Genomic DNA, 20751 nt, shown 5'->3' with positions numbered 1-20751 from the left:
GAATTGAAGACTGCGCTCCAGCATTATTGATATGTGTATCTATATTTGGTAGGGAAGCTATTTGCTTGGGTAGGTCGGTTGGATTCACAAAGACAGATAAAGAGCTGTCCCTATACGGGAATAAAAAGGGATGACTTTTGAAAAAGAAGTATTCTTGAACACTTCTGAGGATTTTTATAGGGTTTTATAACTATTTCATAGTTAGAAGATTTGCCTCGTAAGTTGAGGCAGTAAGTAATGCAGAAATTATGAAAGTGCAAAATACAGCAAGCTCATGCAGAAAGTAATGAATCAGTGTGAATGTAGTTAAAATAGTGATAGGGGATTTTTGTGTGAGCATGCACTGCTCCCACATCACATATTCAGAGAATATATTCAGCTAAATAAACTTTTTTCCTTTCAGAGTAGTTCTTACACACAATACTGTTGTTTATTGAGAGGAAAAAGTCTCATTAAGGCAGAACTTACAATGTGTGAAGATCTACACAGAAAAAACACATATTTGTGTTCAAATTCCTAAACTCGTTCTATTATACATGCATTTTATCTAAATATTAGAGTACAGTCTTTCTATGGTCTCAGTTAATACTCCCCACAATGTTGGCCGTCTTCTACTCTTAATGCTAAAAATATTTGTACCTTGTAAATGAGATCTTCTAAATAGCCTTTTCCTTTTTTTTTTTTTTTTTTTTTTTTTTTGTCTTGTTATTGTTTAATAAGGCCAAGGAATGTTATAGTAGCTTAGTAATACTCGGAGACTTTAGGTATTTTATACTGTTAATTTTATAGCTATGAGTAAGTTGCAGTTCTCACTTAATGACACCTGAAGTTAGTGGTCTGAGATGTTCATGAAGAACACAGATGACTAAGATATTTGATGGGTTCCATTTTTAAGTCTCTTAGTGAAGTTGTTTGCAAAATTTGTAGCAGTGTTATCCTTTCCATTTGACAATTGATTAATTGCACTATAGAATTCATACAATACAACTAAAATTCTCTTGGTTTCACCTGAACTCTTTTATAGATTTTAAAAAATCCTTCACTGATGCTGTTCTGACTTTGTCTTTTGGTCAGATTCATGGCATAAACAAGGCTACAACAGTTCCCAGCATGTGACAAAGACTGAAAAGCTAGAGGCCAGAGGAGCCTCACAGCTATATGGCAGTATGAGTTTATCTCTTTGCCTGTCCAGGGAGAGACATGGCTTAGCATTCTTCCGATACCCGCTTGGACTGCCATTCCAAATTTTGTCCCATCTATGACTCAGCCACTCAGTTCAGTCTCACGAATAGTTTACAAACACCGAGTTCCAAAACAAGTACTGTCCTTCCCATCACTTTTCCTTAATGTTGTGTCTAACCAATCACACTCTTATTCCTGTTTTCTGAAAAACAGTCCTTTCTTCCCAAGATATTGAAATAGCAATCTGTAAAGAAAAAATCTGAGTACACCTTGGATTTTTACATTGCAGGACTTGAATTTCTGTTTGCTCCTTCTAACACAGGTGGGCTTTTTTGCTTCTTAACAGAGAACTTAGATGCTTTTATAGTCATTGTGTACTTCTTTTCTTTCTTCACTGCCTGCATGAGACCCTTGTTCTCAACTAAACTGAATTCTTGCCTAGATAATTTGCCTTTAAAAGAGAATTCTAAATTCTCTCGTAGTCTGATACCTGATTTGCTTTGAGAAGTTTCCTGTCATTGTTTACTGAAAGCCAGTGTTGGTCCTTGAAGTGCTTGAAAGTGCTCACCATGTAATGGCTCTGCAAAATAGAGGGGTTTAGTGGTGTTATTCAAGATATGTGAGTACACAGAGTTCCTGTGGGGCTTTGATAATTTAAATTTGATTTTATACTGGCAAGCAGTAATTAGCTTGACAGTTTTATATGAAATAGTCTAATTTATTGCTTTATGTCTAAAGGTTTTAGTTATAACAATCAAAAAGGAGTAAATAAAGTTTATTTAATCAAGTCTAAGGGTTCTGTCTGTTTTTCAAATTGATCAACATAAAAGTATCTGTTGCATTCCATGAAGCATGTCCTTTTCTTCTGAGTATTCAAGCTTGAAACACAAAAATACCCTCCCTCCTCTTGCAGTTTTTCAAAACCTCCTTATGGTAAGAAGTCTTTCTCCTATCTGAATACCTCCAGGCATCCTTGATGACATGGCTTTTTTTCTGAAGCTCTCTCTAGTACTCTTCTGCATGCATGTGTATAAGAATTACTAAATCACTTCAGACTTAGTAAGAATATCAAGAGTTTTGTAGCTGAGGTTTTGCATACTGAAGAGAGAGCACAAAAGAAAAGGGAACAGAAAAAATCATTTTAATAATTCTAAACCAGGTTGATTATGCAAACTTTCCAGAAAATCTGATGGTTTGAGTTAGGTGTTGTAAATATATATTTGGAAATGTGTATACAACTTAGTTATGATTTCACCTTTTCACAGTAGTTGAGCTGTCTCAAACTTTTTGTGAAAAATCTTGTAGTCATACCATGCCACCTCATTTTCCTTTAGGATGTATCATCATTCTGTCCCATGGAAGACTGGCTGATTAATTTTTTGAGGAAATTATAGTTAATATCTAAGCAGTGAGTTCTTAAGTTTTGAGTGGAGTTGAAATGACTGGGCTGCAATGATCTTGTCCATCTAGACCAAAAACTTGGACCACTCATACTCAAAATTCTTATTTTTTCTTGTTTGTTCATGTAAGTTCCCAAATGTGACTGGTAGCAGAGGAACCCTATCAAGCTGTAATGTGACATTGCAGAACCTATTTATTAGTAAAACATTTCACATATTTGCTATACTGAAATAATACTAATTTTTGTTCCTTTTCCCAAAACCATTTCTTTCTTCAAAAGTATCTTACACTCAACTGAATTTCTAATGTTTCATCAACTTCCCAAAATATTTTATAACTGGAAATTGTCCTCAATGATAAGTTAAAAAGGATTGCTTTGCAATTGGATATGAGTGTACCAAAACCAGCCCAACATTACTGTGGTTCATCAACCGAGGTTCTCCCAGTGCCTCAGAGAATAGAAGTTGCAAAGGTTAAAATCATCCGTATAAAATCTAATTGGAAACAAACATGCAATATGTGTAGGTCACATATTTGAGCTTAGCAGTGCTCGTTGTGGAGTTCCATTTAACACTTGCACAGATATGTTTTTACTAACTCTCATTTCCATATGGTCTGCAAATTCCCTCCATGTACAGTACATTACGATATTCTAGCTTTTAGGTGAAAATGTTACAGGCAAGTGTAATCTGATCTCTATCCAAAAGAAAAGTTATATCCTTTTTTTGTCAAGCACAGATGGATAAAAGTATTTTCACTACAGCTATTCTTGGAGTGTCCTGAACTGTAACAATAGGTCCAAGATTGAAACATAGTCACATACAATGCTTTCCCCTCTCCTTAGTGAGATACCAAACAAACATTACCAGTGCTTTTTATTTTCCTATATCACTAGCTGGGTAGAAGCTCAGCCAGGTAGTCCTTCTCCAAAAGAGCTCATACAGATTCTTTGGCATACATTTGATATGTTTCTGGTACACGCACAATTCAAATCAGATGAAAAAGAAAATGTTTTTGTGCTGATAGGAGCAGAATTCATTTCTCTTCATTAACTCACCACATGGCCCTATGAAAATATTCAGTAGAAGTGGTGAAGGACTAGCTTTGTATGCTATTTGACAGGAAGCTTCTTGAAACAATTGAAAAATTGCCCAAAACATTCCTCTGGAAACCACAGATAGAACTTGGATGCTAAATGACACTGCATTAAAAGCTCCCAAAGACCACAAGTGTGGCATCACTGTAGCATCCACCAGTACTGGCACAATTAGTTTCTGATTTGCTTAAACAATACTCTTTTGTATTAGTTAAAACAGGACAACCATTTTCCTAAGACACCGTAGTAATCTGGAAATCCTTTATACTTTCTGGGGAAAAAAAGTAATTTTTGGTGCTTAGCATGACCCTTGGTTTTCTCTTAGAAACTTCTCAGAACCTTTGTATTATTGTTGTGCTCAGGAGCACAGATGCTGTAAAGCAGAGATTGCATGCTCTTGCAGAACTTTTATTTTCCTGTTCATACTATCTTTTATCTCACTCTGCCACATGCTAAATGTTTTTGTTTGTGTGTCCAGGCATGCTTTCTTTCAACTAATCAGACTTTTTGGTAATTGCCTACTAGTGTGTAGCACAGCATGTAGCCAACATTCTGAACTAAATAAATGAATAAATATTACAAGTAAGAGAGAAAAGGAATTTAAAAAATTAATGTTATGATTTTCAAATTTCCATTAACTGGAACTAACAGCACATAAGTAAAACCTGAAGCTATTCATAGAAATTTTATATAATCCACTTTTTGATCCTACTTTGATATTTTTATTAACAGTTTTTATTATGGTACAGAATTGTTCCTGGCAAAGCTAACTGCTTAGACAGAGATACAGAAAATGAGAAGCAAGGGCATTCCACTGGAGAGAGATGTTGAATCATTTTGTGGAATAACCGAAACTCAAGAAAAAGCCAGATTTCAGCACAGCCAAATGCTGAGTCTAATCTCTAGGAACAAAGAATATAAACTATACATAGAGGGTAGGAGATATTGGATGAAGCCACACAAAGAATTTAGGGATTTTTATAATAATTAGTATACTCTGGGCTTTCAGCTCAGTGCTGAGGGAACAAAGGCTTGTCCAATATTGGATGCCTAGGAAGAATAAATGAGGAGGTGATTTCATTTCTGTGCACAACTTCAGTGAAACTCCTACCATCTGGTTCTATAGTCAGCACTTCAAGAATGATACACACACGCTGCAGAGGGAACAAAAGAGCAGGACACAAGAGCGATTGATGGATGGGAGATAAATGCCATGAAGTACAATGTAAGGAGCTTGATCTGCTCCATGTACCAAAGAGAAGAGATAAAAAGAAGTTAGATACTACAGGATGTCTTAGCCTTTCTACCAGCAGAATGCCTAATGAGAGTAAATAACATTGGGAAACTTTACTAGGGCTTACCATCAAGTACTGTGATTGATGCTACTTGTAGTCTTTATGACTGTTTTACACATTCTTTCTAAATATAGTCTTAAATCCAGCTTCTCAGGAGGAAAAATGTCATGTATTTGCTGAATAGGTTTGGAGCTTCTTTGTGGCTTTGGAGCCTGTGAATACTCACTTCCTCTGTACCATACCCTGCAAGGTGTGATAGTCTGCGTTGACCTTAATTTGCTCTAACGTTGCCATTGCTGCATTTGTTCACATGGCCATAGACAGATGTACTTTAGCATCAACTAGCCACCTGCAGGGATCAGTAAAAAAAGCATGTTTTCCCTTGTTCTGCAGTTGACAATATATCATCTTCTCTTAAGGCATCAAAGATGGTCGGTGTTCAAAGTCGCCTAAGTCAAATAAGCCTTTCTTCTGATTTTTTTATGTGTGTTTGTGTGTATATGTTTATATATATAAACTGCGTTTCATTTTTTATTTAAGAAGTTCTTTAATCATTACCTGAAGCTCATTTCAGTGTGAGACATTTTCTCCTTTCTCTGCATAATGAAGTTTGTCTATTCAGGCAAGCCTCATGCCAGCTATAATTTGGTCCCAGATTTCAGAGAGTCCTTGCAAGTGTATGAGTGCATAGCCCTACATATACTTTAATGTGATTTCTTGAGGATGTGAGACTTATGTAATCACACTGGTTGAGAAGGATCAGCCTTTTACTCCCTTCATAACTTTTCAACATGTTGGCCAGTTTCAACCAATTCAACAGAGGATGCTTAAATGATGCTATTTTTACACAATATTCATGAATATAGGTATCTGCTTCAAGAAGAGATACCCTATAATTTCTTGGCTGAGGCAGTAGTTATATGTGTATTTCTTAATCAGCTTCAATATTTGCTCTGCACTGTCATTTGTGGTATGTCGTCATTGTGCAGTGAATAAATGGAAGACTGAAAAGTAACTAAAAAAATCTCCTCTGGTTCGTTTGCAGCTGTGTAACATACTGTTTTGGTACAATACTATGGATATTGCAGCATGAGGAACAGGAAAGCAATTGATAAAGCAGGACTGAGAGAGAGAGAATGAATTTAACCCTATTAGACATCAGAGAATCCCTGTTAGAAATCGAGTTGAATGTTAAAAATGTTTCTGCGGGGAGGTCAGGCTAGTGTCATTTGCAGCATATGTCTCACAGGGTGTGATCACACTGGGCAGTCAGAATCAGGATTCTTATGGATTGTTTGGTTTGTACTGGGGCAGGAGCTCTGTATTGGTTTTCAAGGCTAAGGAGTGCATAATGTATTTCTTCTCTGCCGTGCCACCTCTCACTCCTTTCTTTCCATGTGCCCTAGGTGTCTTGGTGTACTTCTATGTTTAGTAAGAGGTGATGCTGCAGGCTCAGCACAGTGCAGTTAAAGCCAGTGAATTGCCTGACCCTATCCTCTGGAAGACAGACTTCCTTAATTTGTAGCAGTAGGATTCCTGTTCATAGATTTCTTTTTATCCCTTGCTGTAAACACTTGCGAAAAGATCCCAATGAAATTGCATTACTGTCCAAACACAAGCCCCGTTTAGATAGTGAAGTTGAAACAATGAGTTATAGATAATGCTTTACTTCAGTTAGTTTAAAAACATTCATCATCACTAACAATACATTGAATAACTTTATATTGTTACAAGATTTGAGCGTTGATTTGCATTGTGAGGATGTTTCTTATATATTTTCCTTTATTACTTTAGAATTTCTGCAAGTAATTTGCAAGGTTTGGGTTTTACCATGAAGAAAACAATAGGTAATTTTGAATGAGGGCACAAAACCCTTTGAAATCCTCCAGTGGATAGAATTTAAAATGCTGGTGGTGATTGAAATCCTGACTGCACATGTAATCCCTTCATATACAGGGGAGGGGAAAAAAATCACGAATTTCAAACTGCTATTTATAGGCTTGTAAGAAATCTGTTGTAAGACATTCTCTATGATTAGCTTTTAGTGTCTTACTGAAAGGCTCCACAGTATGGTCATGTTTCTGCAAACACGTTGCGACTGAAAGTGTTTCTTACTAGAACACATCGATGAGTCAAATACACATGGAGACAGAAAACACCACCCTTTTTCCAGAAATGTATATGGTAGGAACAAATAAATGATGAAGGGTGAAATGGATATTCAAATCTGCCTCTATTTATACATCCTCCAGCGGAATCGAGGTTCAAAGCTTTGCAACTTCCACATTGTTTTTCTGAATATGCTACTAGTGACAAGACAGATCCCAATACTAGCATTCAGAGGAGGAACTGAAGAGCAGGTGCTACAGCAGAAGTCTATTATTTATGCACAGTGAAATCTTCAAACTGTAATGATCCCCATACCAGTTAAAGAACATTTTCCTTCATATAATATTCCTTTATGATGCCTTTAAAGGGATATCATTACAAACACACAAAAGTGAAGAAGATACACATTCATTCCATTTTGAAGATTTAACTCTTAAATTACTGACGTTCCTGTGTGCAGAAGTATGTTCTGAACAGATGTTTAACATGGCAGGAAACAACGTAGATCAGAGATCCAGATAGCAACTAGGAAATGCATAGCATCTGGCACCTTTTTGAAAGTAAACCTGCCAATAATTAATTAAACATATGAGCCACTCTATCCCTGTCTAATGAATTGGACACTTACTAAGATGTATTAGACTGTGTAACAGAGGTTAACTGCTCATGCCCTCTCCTTTGTCTTTGGCTTGTGTGGTCCAGAGTAACTTAAGGGTAGAAATTGTTGGCACTCAGATTATACGTCCTTGATTGTATTATCATTGTTATGTTAATTAATAATCAAGATATATGTACTGTCAAAAATGTATGGCGTTTTCATTAGGCAGAAATTGGGCGTTCTCATTAGGCAGAAATCTGTTGCTTTGCTAATGAAGAAAAAAATGACTGAAAATGTGAGACTAATTGTAAAGTTTAGAATCAACTACATATACTCAACAGAAGGGGTTAAGAGAGTGCAGCAGTAAAAAAAAACACAACCATGCCCTCAGGAAAAGAAAAGCTGGTAGCAGTGTAAAGTGGTCAGGCTTGCTGCAAAGAAGGTCTGAAAATTATCCTTGAAAATACAGAAGCTACTAATATTTGAAGTTACTAAATTACTGTTTAAAGTGCTACTGTAAAAATTATATTATTAGAAACCAAACAATAACAGTTGTTGTTCTTTTAAAGCACAGAAATAAATGCATAAAATACTAGAGCTTTTAAAAAATGAGAAAGGGAGGTTTTTGTGGTCCTTGGATCCCACTTACCTCCAGCAGAACTGGGTACTTTCTCACAAGTTTCTTTTCCAAGCTAGTAGCCTGTATTCTAGTTGCAAGCTGTAAAGCCTAGAAAGGGCTGGTCTTTTCCCCTTAAAACTCTAGAAGAATAACCTTCCTGATGAATTCATACTCCTCCTTTGTCCTAATACCATGTAGGTCAGATGTCCATCTGTCTGCCTTCTCATTCTAACTTCCAGCTTTCACAGAAAATAATTTTCTTTTTTTCCCTTTTTTTTCCCCCCAGTAAATTTGGCTTCTACTACAAAAAGAATAGCAAGAGACCTCTTTAATGTTATTTCAAGGAAATATTTTTAAAAAGATTCTTGAGAAAGTTCTTAACATGTACAGGCACTGCTGTCACATAGCCTGTAGGTGGACTCATTATATCAGGTATACAGCAGTGCAGCATAGTAACACTGGACTAAGTTGTGCAATTACTTTATTATTTTTTTTAGAACAGCCACCTTCTTGCCCTTTATTATTTTCTCCTCTACTGTCCGGGTCCAAAGAAAAACGAGGTGGTATGCCAAAAAGGTATTCAGTATCTACAGGATGTTCATGCTGTGACTGAAGCTCCCCACAGGCAGAGGTTCTCTGGTTCTTATTCCACTTAATTCATCATTCAGAACTCAGCAGGGGATTCTGCCTGATTTTGGACTTGAAACAGTTAGGCAGGTATTTGCCCCACCCTTTGTCCTCTAAAGGCTTAAAAATGGAATCAATCTACTTTATTATCCCAGCAGTATTTTCCAGAGAACTACCTAGCTCTGATAAACTATAGGGTACAAGTAACATCTCTGTATCAGTTTTTGCCTGAAAAGATGTAATTCTCATGAGGCAGTCTAATAATCCTTTTCCATGTAGCCCATGTCCAGGTTCTTTACAAAACTAACTGCATTCTGGCTGGTCACAGTTGCTCCTTCTATACTCCTTAACGCTGTGTGTACTGATCACCTGTTTTTGTGACCCAGGCTGAAATGTTTTAATCAGTGACCAATTTTACAAAACTGCCTTACTTGCCCTGATGATTCAAAGGCACTTCTACAGTTCATCCTATTGGATATGGATGTGCTTGTTTCCATGCCTTCAAGGCATAAACATAGAATATTCCACAAAAACTCTTGAATCATTTAACATGACAAACTACTACACTTGAATCTTAAAAATATACCTATATATAGAGCCCTTCATTTTTCATAGAAATAAATGTTAACGATATCATAAGCATTAATAGAACCATCAAACTTGATTTATCTAGATGTTAACAGACTCCCTACAGACTTGGGATTATTTTTGCAAGAACTAAGACAATACATCTTCACTGCGTTCAGTGTAATGTTATGTTAAGATTTAAGTCCCCCAAAAAACACAAACCTGCTAAACATATATTGTCTTATATCATGTCTTATTTTTGTCTGTTGGTATGTGGAATTTTATGATCCAATCTTTTTATACTAACAGTGATGTTGTCTGTGGAGATTTTCTTGCAATGGGAAACCCTCATGCTGAAAGAACTTGTCAGACAACAGAGACAGTTTTGATATGTCAAATTAAGATGGCAAAGTGATGTCAAAGCAGGTCTAGGGAGAGCCCATAACAATGTTACTGTCAAGTAAATAAAGAAAACTGAAACACAAGAAATACAAGTTATTTCAAGAGATCTATGACTGTGGTACAGTTCTGTGTTTTGAGAGACACTGTTTTAGAATGATTACCATTTGTCAGTAGGGCTTCAGGATAGGAGCAAGATCTGGTGGTTGCCAACCAAGGTCAGCAAAGTTCAGTGTGGAAATGGAGATATTTTTTTCTTTGTTATCAAAATCTCAGAAAGAATTACCATTTAAACAAAGTATTAGTTCACCAACAGTTTGCTCAAGTAGATACAAAAATTAGCTGGTGGGTTATGCTACACAGGAGATCACACCTATTTAAAATTATGATCATCTTAGGCTTGGAAATTTAGGAAATTTAGGAAATTTAGGAAATTGGAAATTTAGCTACATGAGTTCAGTGAGGTTTTGATATACTTCCTATTTGTAGCTTCACTGGTTCACTCACTGATATCTCAGTATGGCCCCAAGGTTGCCAAAGAGAAGAAATATAAGAAAATAAGGACCAGTAAAGAATAAGTGGTTTTACTGCTGTGCAGTTTATCCTTTTCTCAACTTCCTTTTTTGTTGTTCACCATACACGCATTTCAGTTATGTCACGCCATGATGATTCCCCCCTAGCAGTAGGAAGGAATGTAACAAAGAACTAGAAGGTAGTACTAGAAAGAAGGAAACAAAAGGCAACTCTTATGTTTTATAAAAAGAGGGAAGAAACAAAAAAGAATAAATAAGCACAGAAAATAGGGCATCAAATAGGAATAAGTTATAGACTGAAACTAAGGAAAAGTTGATAAATTTCAGGAAAAAAATAAAACCTCATACCTAACGAAGAAATAACATCAAGTAATGCATTTTCAGGGAAAGTGTGATATGCTACACACTGCCATTTGGGATCATAGTGATGATCCCTCCTGTCCAGGAGGTCACTTTTGACAGCTTTAGATAGAATTGGAAGATTCTTAAGATGAAGAGAAAGCATTTTTTACTAAAATGTAAAAAAAAAAAAAAAATATGAAAAGAAAAAGAGAAACCATAGGTTTACTAAAGGTATAAACATTTGCTTGTGTTGGTGAGTGAAATTAGTATTCTGATTTCTGTTTGTATACTTTTTTGAAAACAATGCACTGTTGAGGTAATTCTTCCCATATTAATTTCCTGTAACACAGATCTGAGAGGACGTGAAGGACTGAGAAAAAAGAAAAGGAGGTGTAGATGTTTCTTCATTTAAATAAGAACACTGTGAGGGATCTGTAGAACACAAAATCTCAGAAGAGTTGGTTTTTCCCAGATGTATTTAATATGTGAAAACTTCTTTGTTATTGGGTGTTTTCATTTAGTAGTTTTTCTACAAATTGAATCACAAAAAAAGCAACTTGATCAGGAAAGGAATGGCATCTTGAGAAAATGCCACACCAAAACTTGAAACACATTTTAAATTTTCATTTTAAATTAATTTGTAAATATTTTTTTCCATTAATATTTTTTCTTACTACATCCATTGAAATAAAATATCTAGGGCAGCAGCTGTGGCAAAAATTTAGCTACGACTTTGAGCCATATTATAGGATAAAGGGGGAAATAAGACGACTTTCAGGATCATATTTTAATATTCGCAGTGGACTGTTTGGTGTTTGGAAAATTATTTGAATGGTTTTCATTGAGATTCTTTCTAGATAAATAAGAGATTTGGATTTTCCAGAACTCTAAGCGTAGTGTATTTTTTAGTTCTTCCAGGCTTCCACTGAGATAAAATGTTTATAAGTTACTCAAGCCTACCTGAAGCTGAAGTAGACTTTAACAGAAAAGCAATAGCTAAATTTTATAGACATTTTCAAGATTAGAGGTGTTTTTATTTGATCAGCTGCAGTGCAGTGTGATCACCAGTTCAGTTGTTTTGATCCATTGTCTAGAAGGGTGCTTTAGAAGAGAAGGAAACACATTTCGTTTCCAAAATAAATTCTAGTATATAAGTATCATCCTTCCAAAAAAAATAAAAAAATCTGTTTCAGTTAAATTTAGCAGGGAATTGTTTTCTTAATAATTAACATTTGTGTTGTATTCTTTTATGTGAAAAGAGTAATTTTGTGTTATTAATGCTAACTAGAACAAGTTCCCAACAGATACATGATCAACTGATATAAATTTTAGATCTGTTCTGGTATCGCAGTTAAATAGGCATCACTACCTCACAACAAATTAAAGAGATCCCCCCAAAGAGATCCTATTTTAAAAGAAGGATAGAGAAACACAAATGCACATATTGAGTAAACTCCAATGGACCATTGGCCAAGAAAGAAATTACCACAAGTGCTAAATGAAAAACTGGATCAGTTTTTAAAATCTTCAGTGAGATATGGAATGGAACAGTGGTAGTGGATTTTATTTTATAGACTGAGTAGTCTCCTTCTCATTTGATGAACAAGAATTTGTGCATCCCATTAGCACTAATGGAAAATTAACAAAAATTCTATACGTCGATATAAGACTAGACTCTTTACAGTAATGTAACACCAGCATCAGTTTGTCAATATCATTACAGCTCATGACATCATAGTACTAAAGTCTGTAATTTTAAAAAGTAAATCTTTGATATGTAGTAATAAATCCCCTCTCTGTGGGTATGCTTTCAAGTGTTTTTGCCATTCGGTGATTCCATCTGGATATTTTATAGTCGTCATTTAGATTCCTTTTTAATAACTGCAGTGTGAAGAAGTATAGGTTTTCTTACTTTAATAGCATGACATAAAATAACTCAAGAAACTGTTACATAACATTAATATTCTTTTAAATGTCCTAGTATTAAGGCCCATTTTATTTTACAAATTTGACTAAAGGGGCAGAATCATTTATGTTGGGATTGAACAGATTAAAATCTATTTTTTTGTGTTGACCTACCAATGTTTACAGTGTTTATCTTAAGATATGAGTTCTGAAGATTTCTGATAATATTTAAAAGTTATTTCATTTGATAACCTGGATGATACCTTTCCTAGATTTTCGAGCACCAGATATAAAGAATATTGCATATATTGTACAGTGTCTTTCACCATAACAAAAAATCCTATAAGAAGTATGACTGTCTTGATCAACTCCAAAAGCACTGAGTCAAATTCATATTCATTATGTTTTTCTGTGTCACTCTTCTGTTCTGATCTACCCATACAAAGGATGGTCTGGAGTACTAATACAGCCGTCCTTCATGGTCCCTAGAGTTGGTGGTGATGTTGTGTTCTGCCAGTCAAGGCTGCTGAAGGGAATTGTTAAATCCATAACCCTGACTTTGTTATTTTACTGACTTACATTCTTTAGAATAGTGATTCCTTTCATCTAGTAAAAGTAAAGATGTAATTATTCTGCAACATGGCTATGATTTCCATCTGCAGACTTTCTGCAATTCCTGAATATTTGCCAGCTTTTTCTTTTCATAAATTAAGACCATTAGTGTAATTTAATTGTCTACAAAATATATGACATATGTATGGTTCTAAAACCAATTCTGAGTGTAATCTTGTAAAACATTACATTCTGGTTAATACACATCTTGCTTTCTTTTTTTTTTTTCCCCGCTAATAATTACCTTACTTGGAATAAGAACATCTGTCTTTTCAGTTAATAGTTTTGCATACTTAGCATTTACTTCCTAACTTTTCACCTGTCTTTGTATTTTCCCTCCATACTCTCTCTTTTCAGATCTGTCGTGAACTCACCAACTTGATGATTGATTAAAAACATCAGTTTTAATCTAGGTTTCTCTGAATGACAACATATGGCAGAGAGGCAATAATGTAAATTTCAACTATCCAAGTAATTTTAATTAATGGTCAAAAATGAAATCCTAAGTTTATTTCTTTGATTCTAAGTTGGATTTAGCAAAACATTTCAAGAAAACATTCACCATAAGATTTTGATGGCAGAAGAAAGACATTTTGCCAGAAAAATAAACTGGAAGGAAAACTTGCATTTCCAACCAAAATATCACTATCACTTTTTTCCTGGTACTGTCACAGCCAAAATATGCTTTAGTTTCTGTCATCAGCATGAACTGTCTTTGAAACTTTGTTTAGCCATTACTAACAAATGTTGAACAGAGTAGAAGGGAATAGTCTATTAAAAATGAAGACACAATTTGTGAGTGGTAATTACCCACGGAAGAGTCCTACTCTGTCTATTGGCACAGAAGTGAGTGAGGATTATGGGAAGAGTAATTATAATTAATAACTTGAAACAATACAATTTTATTTAAATTACATGGAAGACTAGACTGTATGAGTAGGAAATAGAAAATAGCTGACCTAACAAAAATAGAAGTTAAAAAGGAGAATTCTAGTATTTTCTGATTTTTCTTTTGTCTAACTTAGGACCTAATGCTCATTTCCAGGTACATTGTATGCACTTTTCATATGTTAATAAAATAATGCATATAATAGCATGTCTTTATTTTGTCATAAGCACTTTTTACTATACAAAGCTCCTGTAGTTTTGATGACATGCTGTAAAGGAGTAATAAAGGCCAAGTTTTCTCTGTAAACTGAGTTAAATGGATTAAAGTTTCTGAAGCTTTTTATTTAGCCATACCTGAGACTTTCATATAAGTAGATGCTGTAACTGAGTGAAAGATTTCTGCAGCCTCTAAAGTATAGTTAGTTGAATCTTTTTTCTAAGTTGAACACAAGATATAAAAACATATAACTTTTGGGTTTGCTAATATTACAATTGATTCCAGTTCCAATAAGGGTTTAAGTTGACACAAAGTAAAATCATTGAAAGAAAATGCAGGCAAACCTTGATAAAGACCAGATGAAATTGTGGTGGTATTCAGTTAGACTCGTACACACATTGTATTAATAATAATAAAAGGAAGTTCAAAACCATGATCTTATTTCATAAGGATTTTTTTAAAATTGATTTTATCAGCCTACGTTATATTTCTTCAAAATAGAAATTCACACTGACTAGTTCAGCATGGCAGCTTCAAGGTTTTGAACCCATGACTTCATTAATGCCACAGGCATGACTAAAATAGTATAGTTGAAATTAATCTTTTTTTAGACATTAATAAGTCATAGTGAAAAGAAATAATTAGCATATCTTTGGGCCAACAGAAGAACTCTGAAAAAGTAGTCAAGTAAACCAGAGCATTTTGAGATAATTGCCAGGCATACATCATTTATTCCAGATTAGCTAAGGTCATGCACTTGATGCTCCCAGTTTTTGCATCCATATATGTGGTCATTGTTGCTATTAAATTGCTGAATTTTGATTGCTATATTTAATGGACTGAGAATAGACCATGAAGGAAAGTACTAAGAACAGCAAATATAAAAAGCACGTACTCCATTCAGTTAAACAGTGACCTTTTTAACCTTGCTGTATGCAGGAAATATCCACTTGTATTTTAGTAATTACATTAGCTTCTTTAAAGGCATTTGATACAGATGGTATAGGAAGAACTTATCTGCAGCCGAAGAATGCAGGCAACAGTTTTAGTTTGAATTGCAAATACTTTTTCTCATTGGAGTTAAGTGGGGGAGAAAGAGAACTGAAAATAGATTTCTGCGCGCTCCTCATTCAGAGAAGCCATTATTTTTCAAAGCTTGTTATCATTTTTGTTTCTCATTATGGTAAAACTAATAAATTGCACACTCTCAAAATCTCTGTCAAATCCTGCGAAATGGTAGAGAGGAAGAATAAGCGGTTGTTAGTGCATTTGGGACTTAGGAAATTGATCTTTATTCTGATTCATGTTACAAATTGTATTTTTGATTTTATGAAGGTACCTCAACCAGTTTGTGTCTTCCCTTCTGTCTGTAAAAGGGGAGCAGAATATTTTCCTCCTCCTTTTTTATTTTTGTCTCTTAAAATATATACTGTCTGCTGGAGGAAATTATTTTAGTGTCTGCACCATGCCAAGAGCAGTGAGGCAATTCACGCAAGTTGGACTTAGAACAGTTAGAACAGAGGATAGTGCAGATTTAAAAACCAAAAGGTATTAAAATTATCTTTCTTCTGCTCTATGTAGGGTAAGTTAAACAGGATGGGGATGGTGATTTTTCCTTAACTTACTCCTACAGCATCTGATTATGTGGGATCTTCATAAACCAGAGATTGCATTCTGACAATTTTTCCTAATGGGCAGAAATGGATCTGTCTTCCACTCAGTCTGATCTGGTTTTATAATTCTCTACTATGGACTCCACAACAGCTCTGGCAGTAAACTCTGAAGATTAACTGTGTTTTGTGTAATAGGAAAAAAATTGTTATTTATTTGAAATTTTAACTGCTTAATCAGAAATAAACAAAAATAGGAAGAAGCAGGAGGGACACAAAGATAGAGCCCTTGACAGCTAGGAAGGAGGAAATTGAGCATGTAATGGAGGGCACACACTTTCCCTCATGATTTGAGTGCAAGGAGTCCCTGAAGTGGGAACAGGAGTCTGATAAGCAAGAAGCTTACAATGCTTATGGTGGCCCTGCTATGAATCTTTCACATTTCTGTATTCTGCTTTACTTCAAGGAATGTATGGTATGAATACTTAAAGGTCAATAGAAAGTATTTGTTTCTATTTCCTTCTTCCTACCCACCAAGATGCATGGGATTCCCCGTTTTCTGCCATGGCTCCTCCTATTTTTGCTTATTTGTAATCAGAGCGCTGCACACTTGATTTCTGTAGACTGAGCTCTCTGCGAAGTTGTATTCCTTGCATCCATCTTTGATGCCATGAAATTCTTTTATGAAGCTTTCCTATCTCCCTCTATATTTTCACATATGAAAAGTGCTGCTTTCCCTAAGATAGTTATTTGTTTCTTTTTGACATGAAAACCAGCCTCCTAGAATGCCAAGTTTTAAATACTGCTGGCTACGAGAGGTGTTAGTGGCTATTAATATGGGTTGTTTCATCAGCAGGGAATTACAGAGCTGGCTGCAACTAATGGGTGTGCTGATGTGCTAACCAGATGTCAGTCCTGTATCCTCTTTCTTTTTCTGAATTTCACCAAAATCAGTCCAGTTCTCCTATCTGATGCTAGAATGCTACATCCAAACTTGCAGTTGATTAGATGTGATGTACAAAAATTATCAAGTGATGTCCGGACAAACAGAGAAAATATATCCATTTTAGGTGACATGACCTCTTTACTCAAGCCCATAGAATCATCAGGCTATTAAAAAGTTAGATATAGTACACAAAAAATCTTATTCTTTTTCATACTGATCATTATTGTTACCTGGATGACAATTATGAGTACTTATCCCAGCTTTGTGCCATTTTAGATACATTTGTTTTGGTCCATGCTCCAAACTTTTTTTTCATATTGTTTGAAGGTACACAGGCAGCATAAGTATCACCAACTGTTTTTGAAAGTTATGAACTTCTACTTTAATGAATTAAGCCAGGAAATCGTCATTGTGTGTTTCTCTTCAAAATGTATATTTTGCATCGACTTTTCTTTTTGGAAAGTTGGTGAAGATACAAAGAAATTACTGTTGATGCATAAACTTTTCTTATGTAATGTAATTGGTTTATTTTCCGTAACTGTGTATGGTGCTTATTCTGGACACGTTCATTCTTTTGATGAAAAATCAGAAGGTACAGACATGTACAGATTTAGAAGACTGTAGCATGGGAATGTTTCTAGGAGCATTATTTTTCCTTGATCATGTTTTAATACACCTGGGGTCTGATTTTGAAAGATGATGAGTGTATTAACAGAAAAGATACGGTTTTCAGTTTTACAGAGTATGTGGTGGACTCATAATAAACCAGAGAACGTTCTATGATAAAATATTTGACGTCTCTGTATTACCTGACGTCTCTGTGCTACCTGCATTGGCTTAACTGTAAAGTTCCGTCTTCTGTTTGGATTTTCTTTGTCAGCTTTCAGAAAGTGGAGGTAGCCTGCAGGTGATAAGTATCCCATTAATCTTTCTGCTCCTCTAGCACTTGAGCATGAGAATAGCTGATCAATTACAGCAATTGTCTCCCTAAATGAGCTTTGCACATCTGCCTCTTATTTCATTAGTTAACTGTCTGCCCATATATCTGATAGACTGGAATCCTAGTGGCTTCTTACAGCTTGTTCTGTGTTAGTATACAATAAGGATGGGGTTGTTAGCAAAATGGGCACAAAAGGGTATTTATCTGCTACCCACAATAAATATATGTGCTATTGTGTAGGAGTGCTTTTGTCTCTAATCGCTGTTTGTAGGAACCTACTTAAAGCACATCAGTTTGCTTTTCAGCTTCCTATTTAGTCCTTAGTTGTAAGCCTTAGATGTGTGAATTTATCATTTTTATAGTACAAACAAAGTGTTTCCATGCCTTAAACCTTCATATCAACGTCTGTATGATTTTAGGTAACAGAAACTACCATATATGAAGTTAACAGTAGAAGTGTAATTTCTCCTTGTCTCTGTACGATGCATCTTTTAAATACTTAGATATTATACCCTTCTCTCAGAAAGTGAATTTGCATTTCCAAAGCTGCAAACCAGTATCTACATTGGTGGTACCGATCATTTAAATGAAGTACAAACAATAAGTAACAGTTAGGCGACATAATTCAAGGTTTGTTTTAAGAAACACGGTCTACAAATTATGGGTTATAATTTTAATAAAGAGAAGATTTCACATGAATGCCTCTTTCATTCACACTCAAGCTTTCAAATACAGGAAAATCAATTACCAGATGAATTAAAATAATTTCTAAGCAGAGGCCTTATGCTCTACTTGATAACATCTGAATGTTTATTCCTAAGAATTTACAGGATTTAATATTCAAAGATTATTTTCTTATGTTTATCATATAGTAAATTGCTTTGGATGGTATAGATAGGTATTTATTTATTTAGCTAAATACTGAACTAAGCTAAGTACCAAAAAGACTTAATCAAAACACATTCTGTCCTGAACCTGGTATAGATTATTCCAGGTGATTCTTTGTTGCTCTCTGAACATTTAAGTATGTTTGAATCTGAAATTCTTAGATATTTGTGCTTGAAAGTTCTTTTAGTGTATTTGAGTGACAAAAAATACATTACAAATATTTTATGGAATTTCTGAAACCATGAATCTATAATAACTAAATATCACCAATCTTTTAAATTCATTTTTGACTATTTATTGCAGGTCTGGTTTGTATGAAGTCAAGTACTTCAGTGGTTGAACTTGTTATGCTGCTTTGTTCACAGGTAAGACATTCTCTGGTATTATTGTATTAGTTTCTTTGCATAGTGCCGCATTACTGCCAGCCTAAGAATTCTATCTTGCCGATTGTTTCTTCCATTTCGTTATAAGAAAATACAAATTAAACTCTCCTGGTAGCATGTAAATTGCAGATATTTTTTTATATATATTGTATAGTTTGTCTATATTCATGTGGTATACAAGGTATATTTGCATTCATTTTGTAGAAGATATGGATGTACTTTATGCACTTTTATGAACTCACTTTAAAGCCAGTTCCTATTTAGAATTATGTAAATAGGATACTGTTGTCATAATTTAATGTTGAAATCTGCCTTTGAGTTAGTAACTTTTAAAACCTTATTTTGTGGTGACTTTATTACTTTTGATATACATGACAACTTACTGGATATTTTGTGTAGCTTTCAGTATATAAAATTATTAGATAGTCCTCAAGGACTGGCAGCAGATTATTTCTATTTTTAAAATGCTATAGTTAATTATTGGGGTTTTAGCATATCAGTAATGGGTTTCTCAGAAATCTGAATGAGTTAACATTTTGAGTTGCTTTCACAAGTAAAATACTCAAAACTAAAATAATTCCTCATATTTTTTGGGTTGTTTATATATCAATTTTAATTTTATTTGTTTTGACAGAAGTGTAATTGGCTAATTTCATATATGTAGCCTTTTACTTTAAGCTGCCAGTAATAAGTTATCAACAAATATTTTAGAATTTTGCTCATTTTGTAAAATACAAGAAAAATATGATGGCCTAACAGATCCAAATAACTTCACAAGTTTTTACACTTCTCTAAAGACTTATTAACAGCATTTCATTTACCAAGTCCCCCACAGATTTACAATACCAGTTAAACTCAAACCAAGTTAGTATATAAAATGCCCAGGTTAACTTGTTATATTAGTATCAAGGAAATTACTTGTTTGTAGCTTTACTTGAGCATTCACTGCTGTACATTGAGAACATGCACCAAAAATGTACTGAAAACAAATGAGTTTCTAGGGGTAATTGAAATCAAGATCTACTTTTCAGGAATCTATCTGAAAATAATTACCATTAACAACTGATTTTGGGGGAGGGAGTTCTAATTTACCTGCTGCTTCTGTTTGCCAGTCCGTAGGTTGTCTTTCTTCATGCTTGTGTCATAAGGAAATCATTAAATCTTGTTTTCCTTTATTATTTTTTTTTCTTTTTGTATCTTCCTTTTTATTTCTTCCTCTTTTAGCCAGGGTGGGTATTGGTTAGGGAAAAGTAAAAGAAAAATACTTCCCTGGCAGGAATCCTCAGTGGGGTTTGAACTTCAAACCTTATCCAGCAGGGCAGTTGAAAAATTTGTTACCTAATGGTGAAGTCCCAGGTTCCAGGAAAATTCCAAAAGATCCATTAAGGCTTTTGAGCTCTATGTTCATGTCATGCAACCTTTTTTTTTTTTTTAGCATCTTTTGAAGCATTTTCTTCAGGGAAGGAATAACTTAGAGTCCTTTCTTCCTAGCCTTTGGGTTTACTGCAGTTCTCAGGAATGAAGTGGAATGTAGCATTAGGATCTAGTGTCTTTGATGGCCTCATCATCTAATCATAGGTTTAACATTACTCAT

General features: G+C 34.7%; 1 protein-coding gene across 6 annotated transcripts in view; it reads left to right on the top strand.

Annotated features, from left to right (window-relative positions):
* The window catches only part of NBEA (neurobeachin), a 506742-nt gene that overhangs the window by 231196 nt on the left and 254795 nt on the right, over positions 1–20751 (top strand). For all 6 annotated transcript variants that reach the window (XM_040584007.1, XM_040584004.1, XM_040584003.1 and 3 more), the window contains one exon: positions 19078–19139. In XM_040584007.1, coding sequence (XP_040439941.1) covers positions 19078–19139 — 62 coding nt within the window. The remainder of the gene's footprint in view (positions 1–19077; positions 19140–20751) is intronic.

Source organism: Falco naumanni, chromosome 2 (genome assembly GCF_017639655.2).
Source record: "Falco naumanni isolate bFalNau1 chromosome 2, bFalNau1.pat, whole genome shotgun sequence".
Taxonomy (NCBI): domain Eukaryota; kingdom Metazoa; phylum Chordata; class Aves; order Falconiformes; family Falconidae; genus Falco; species Falco naumanni.
This window is presented reverse-complemented; position numbering and strand designations above follow the sequence as displayed.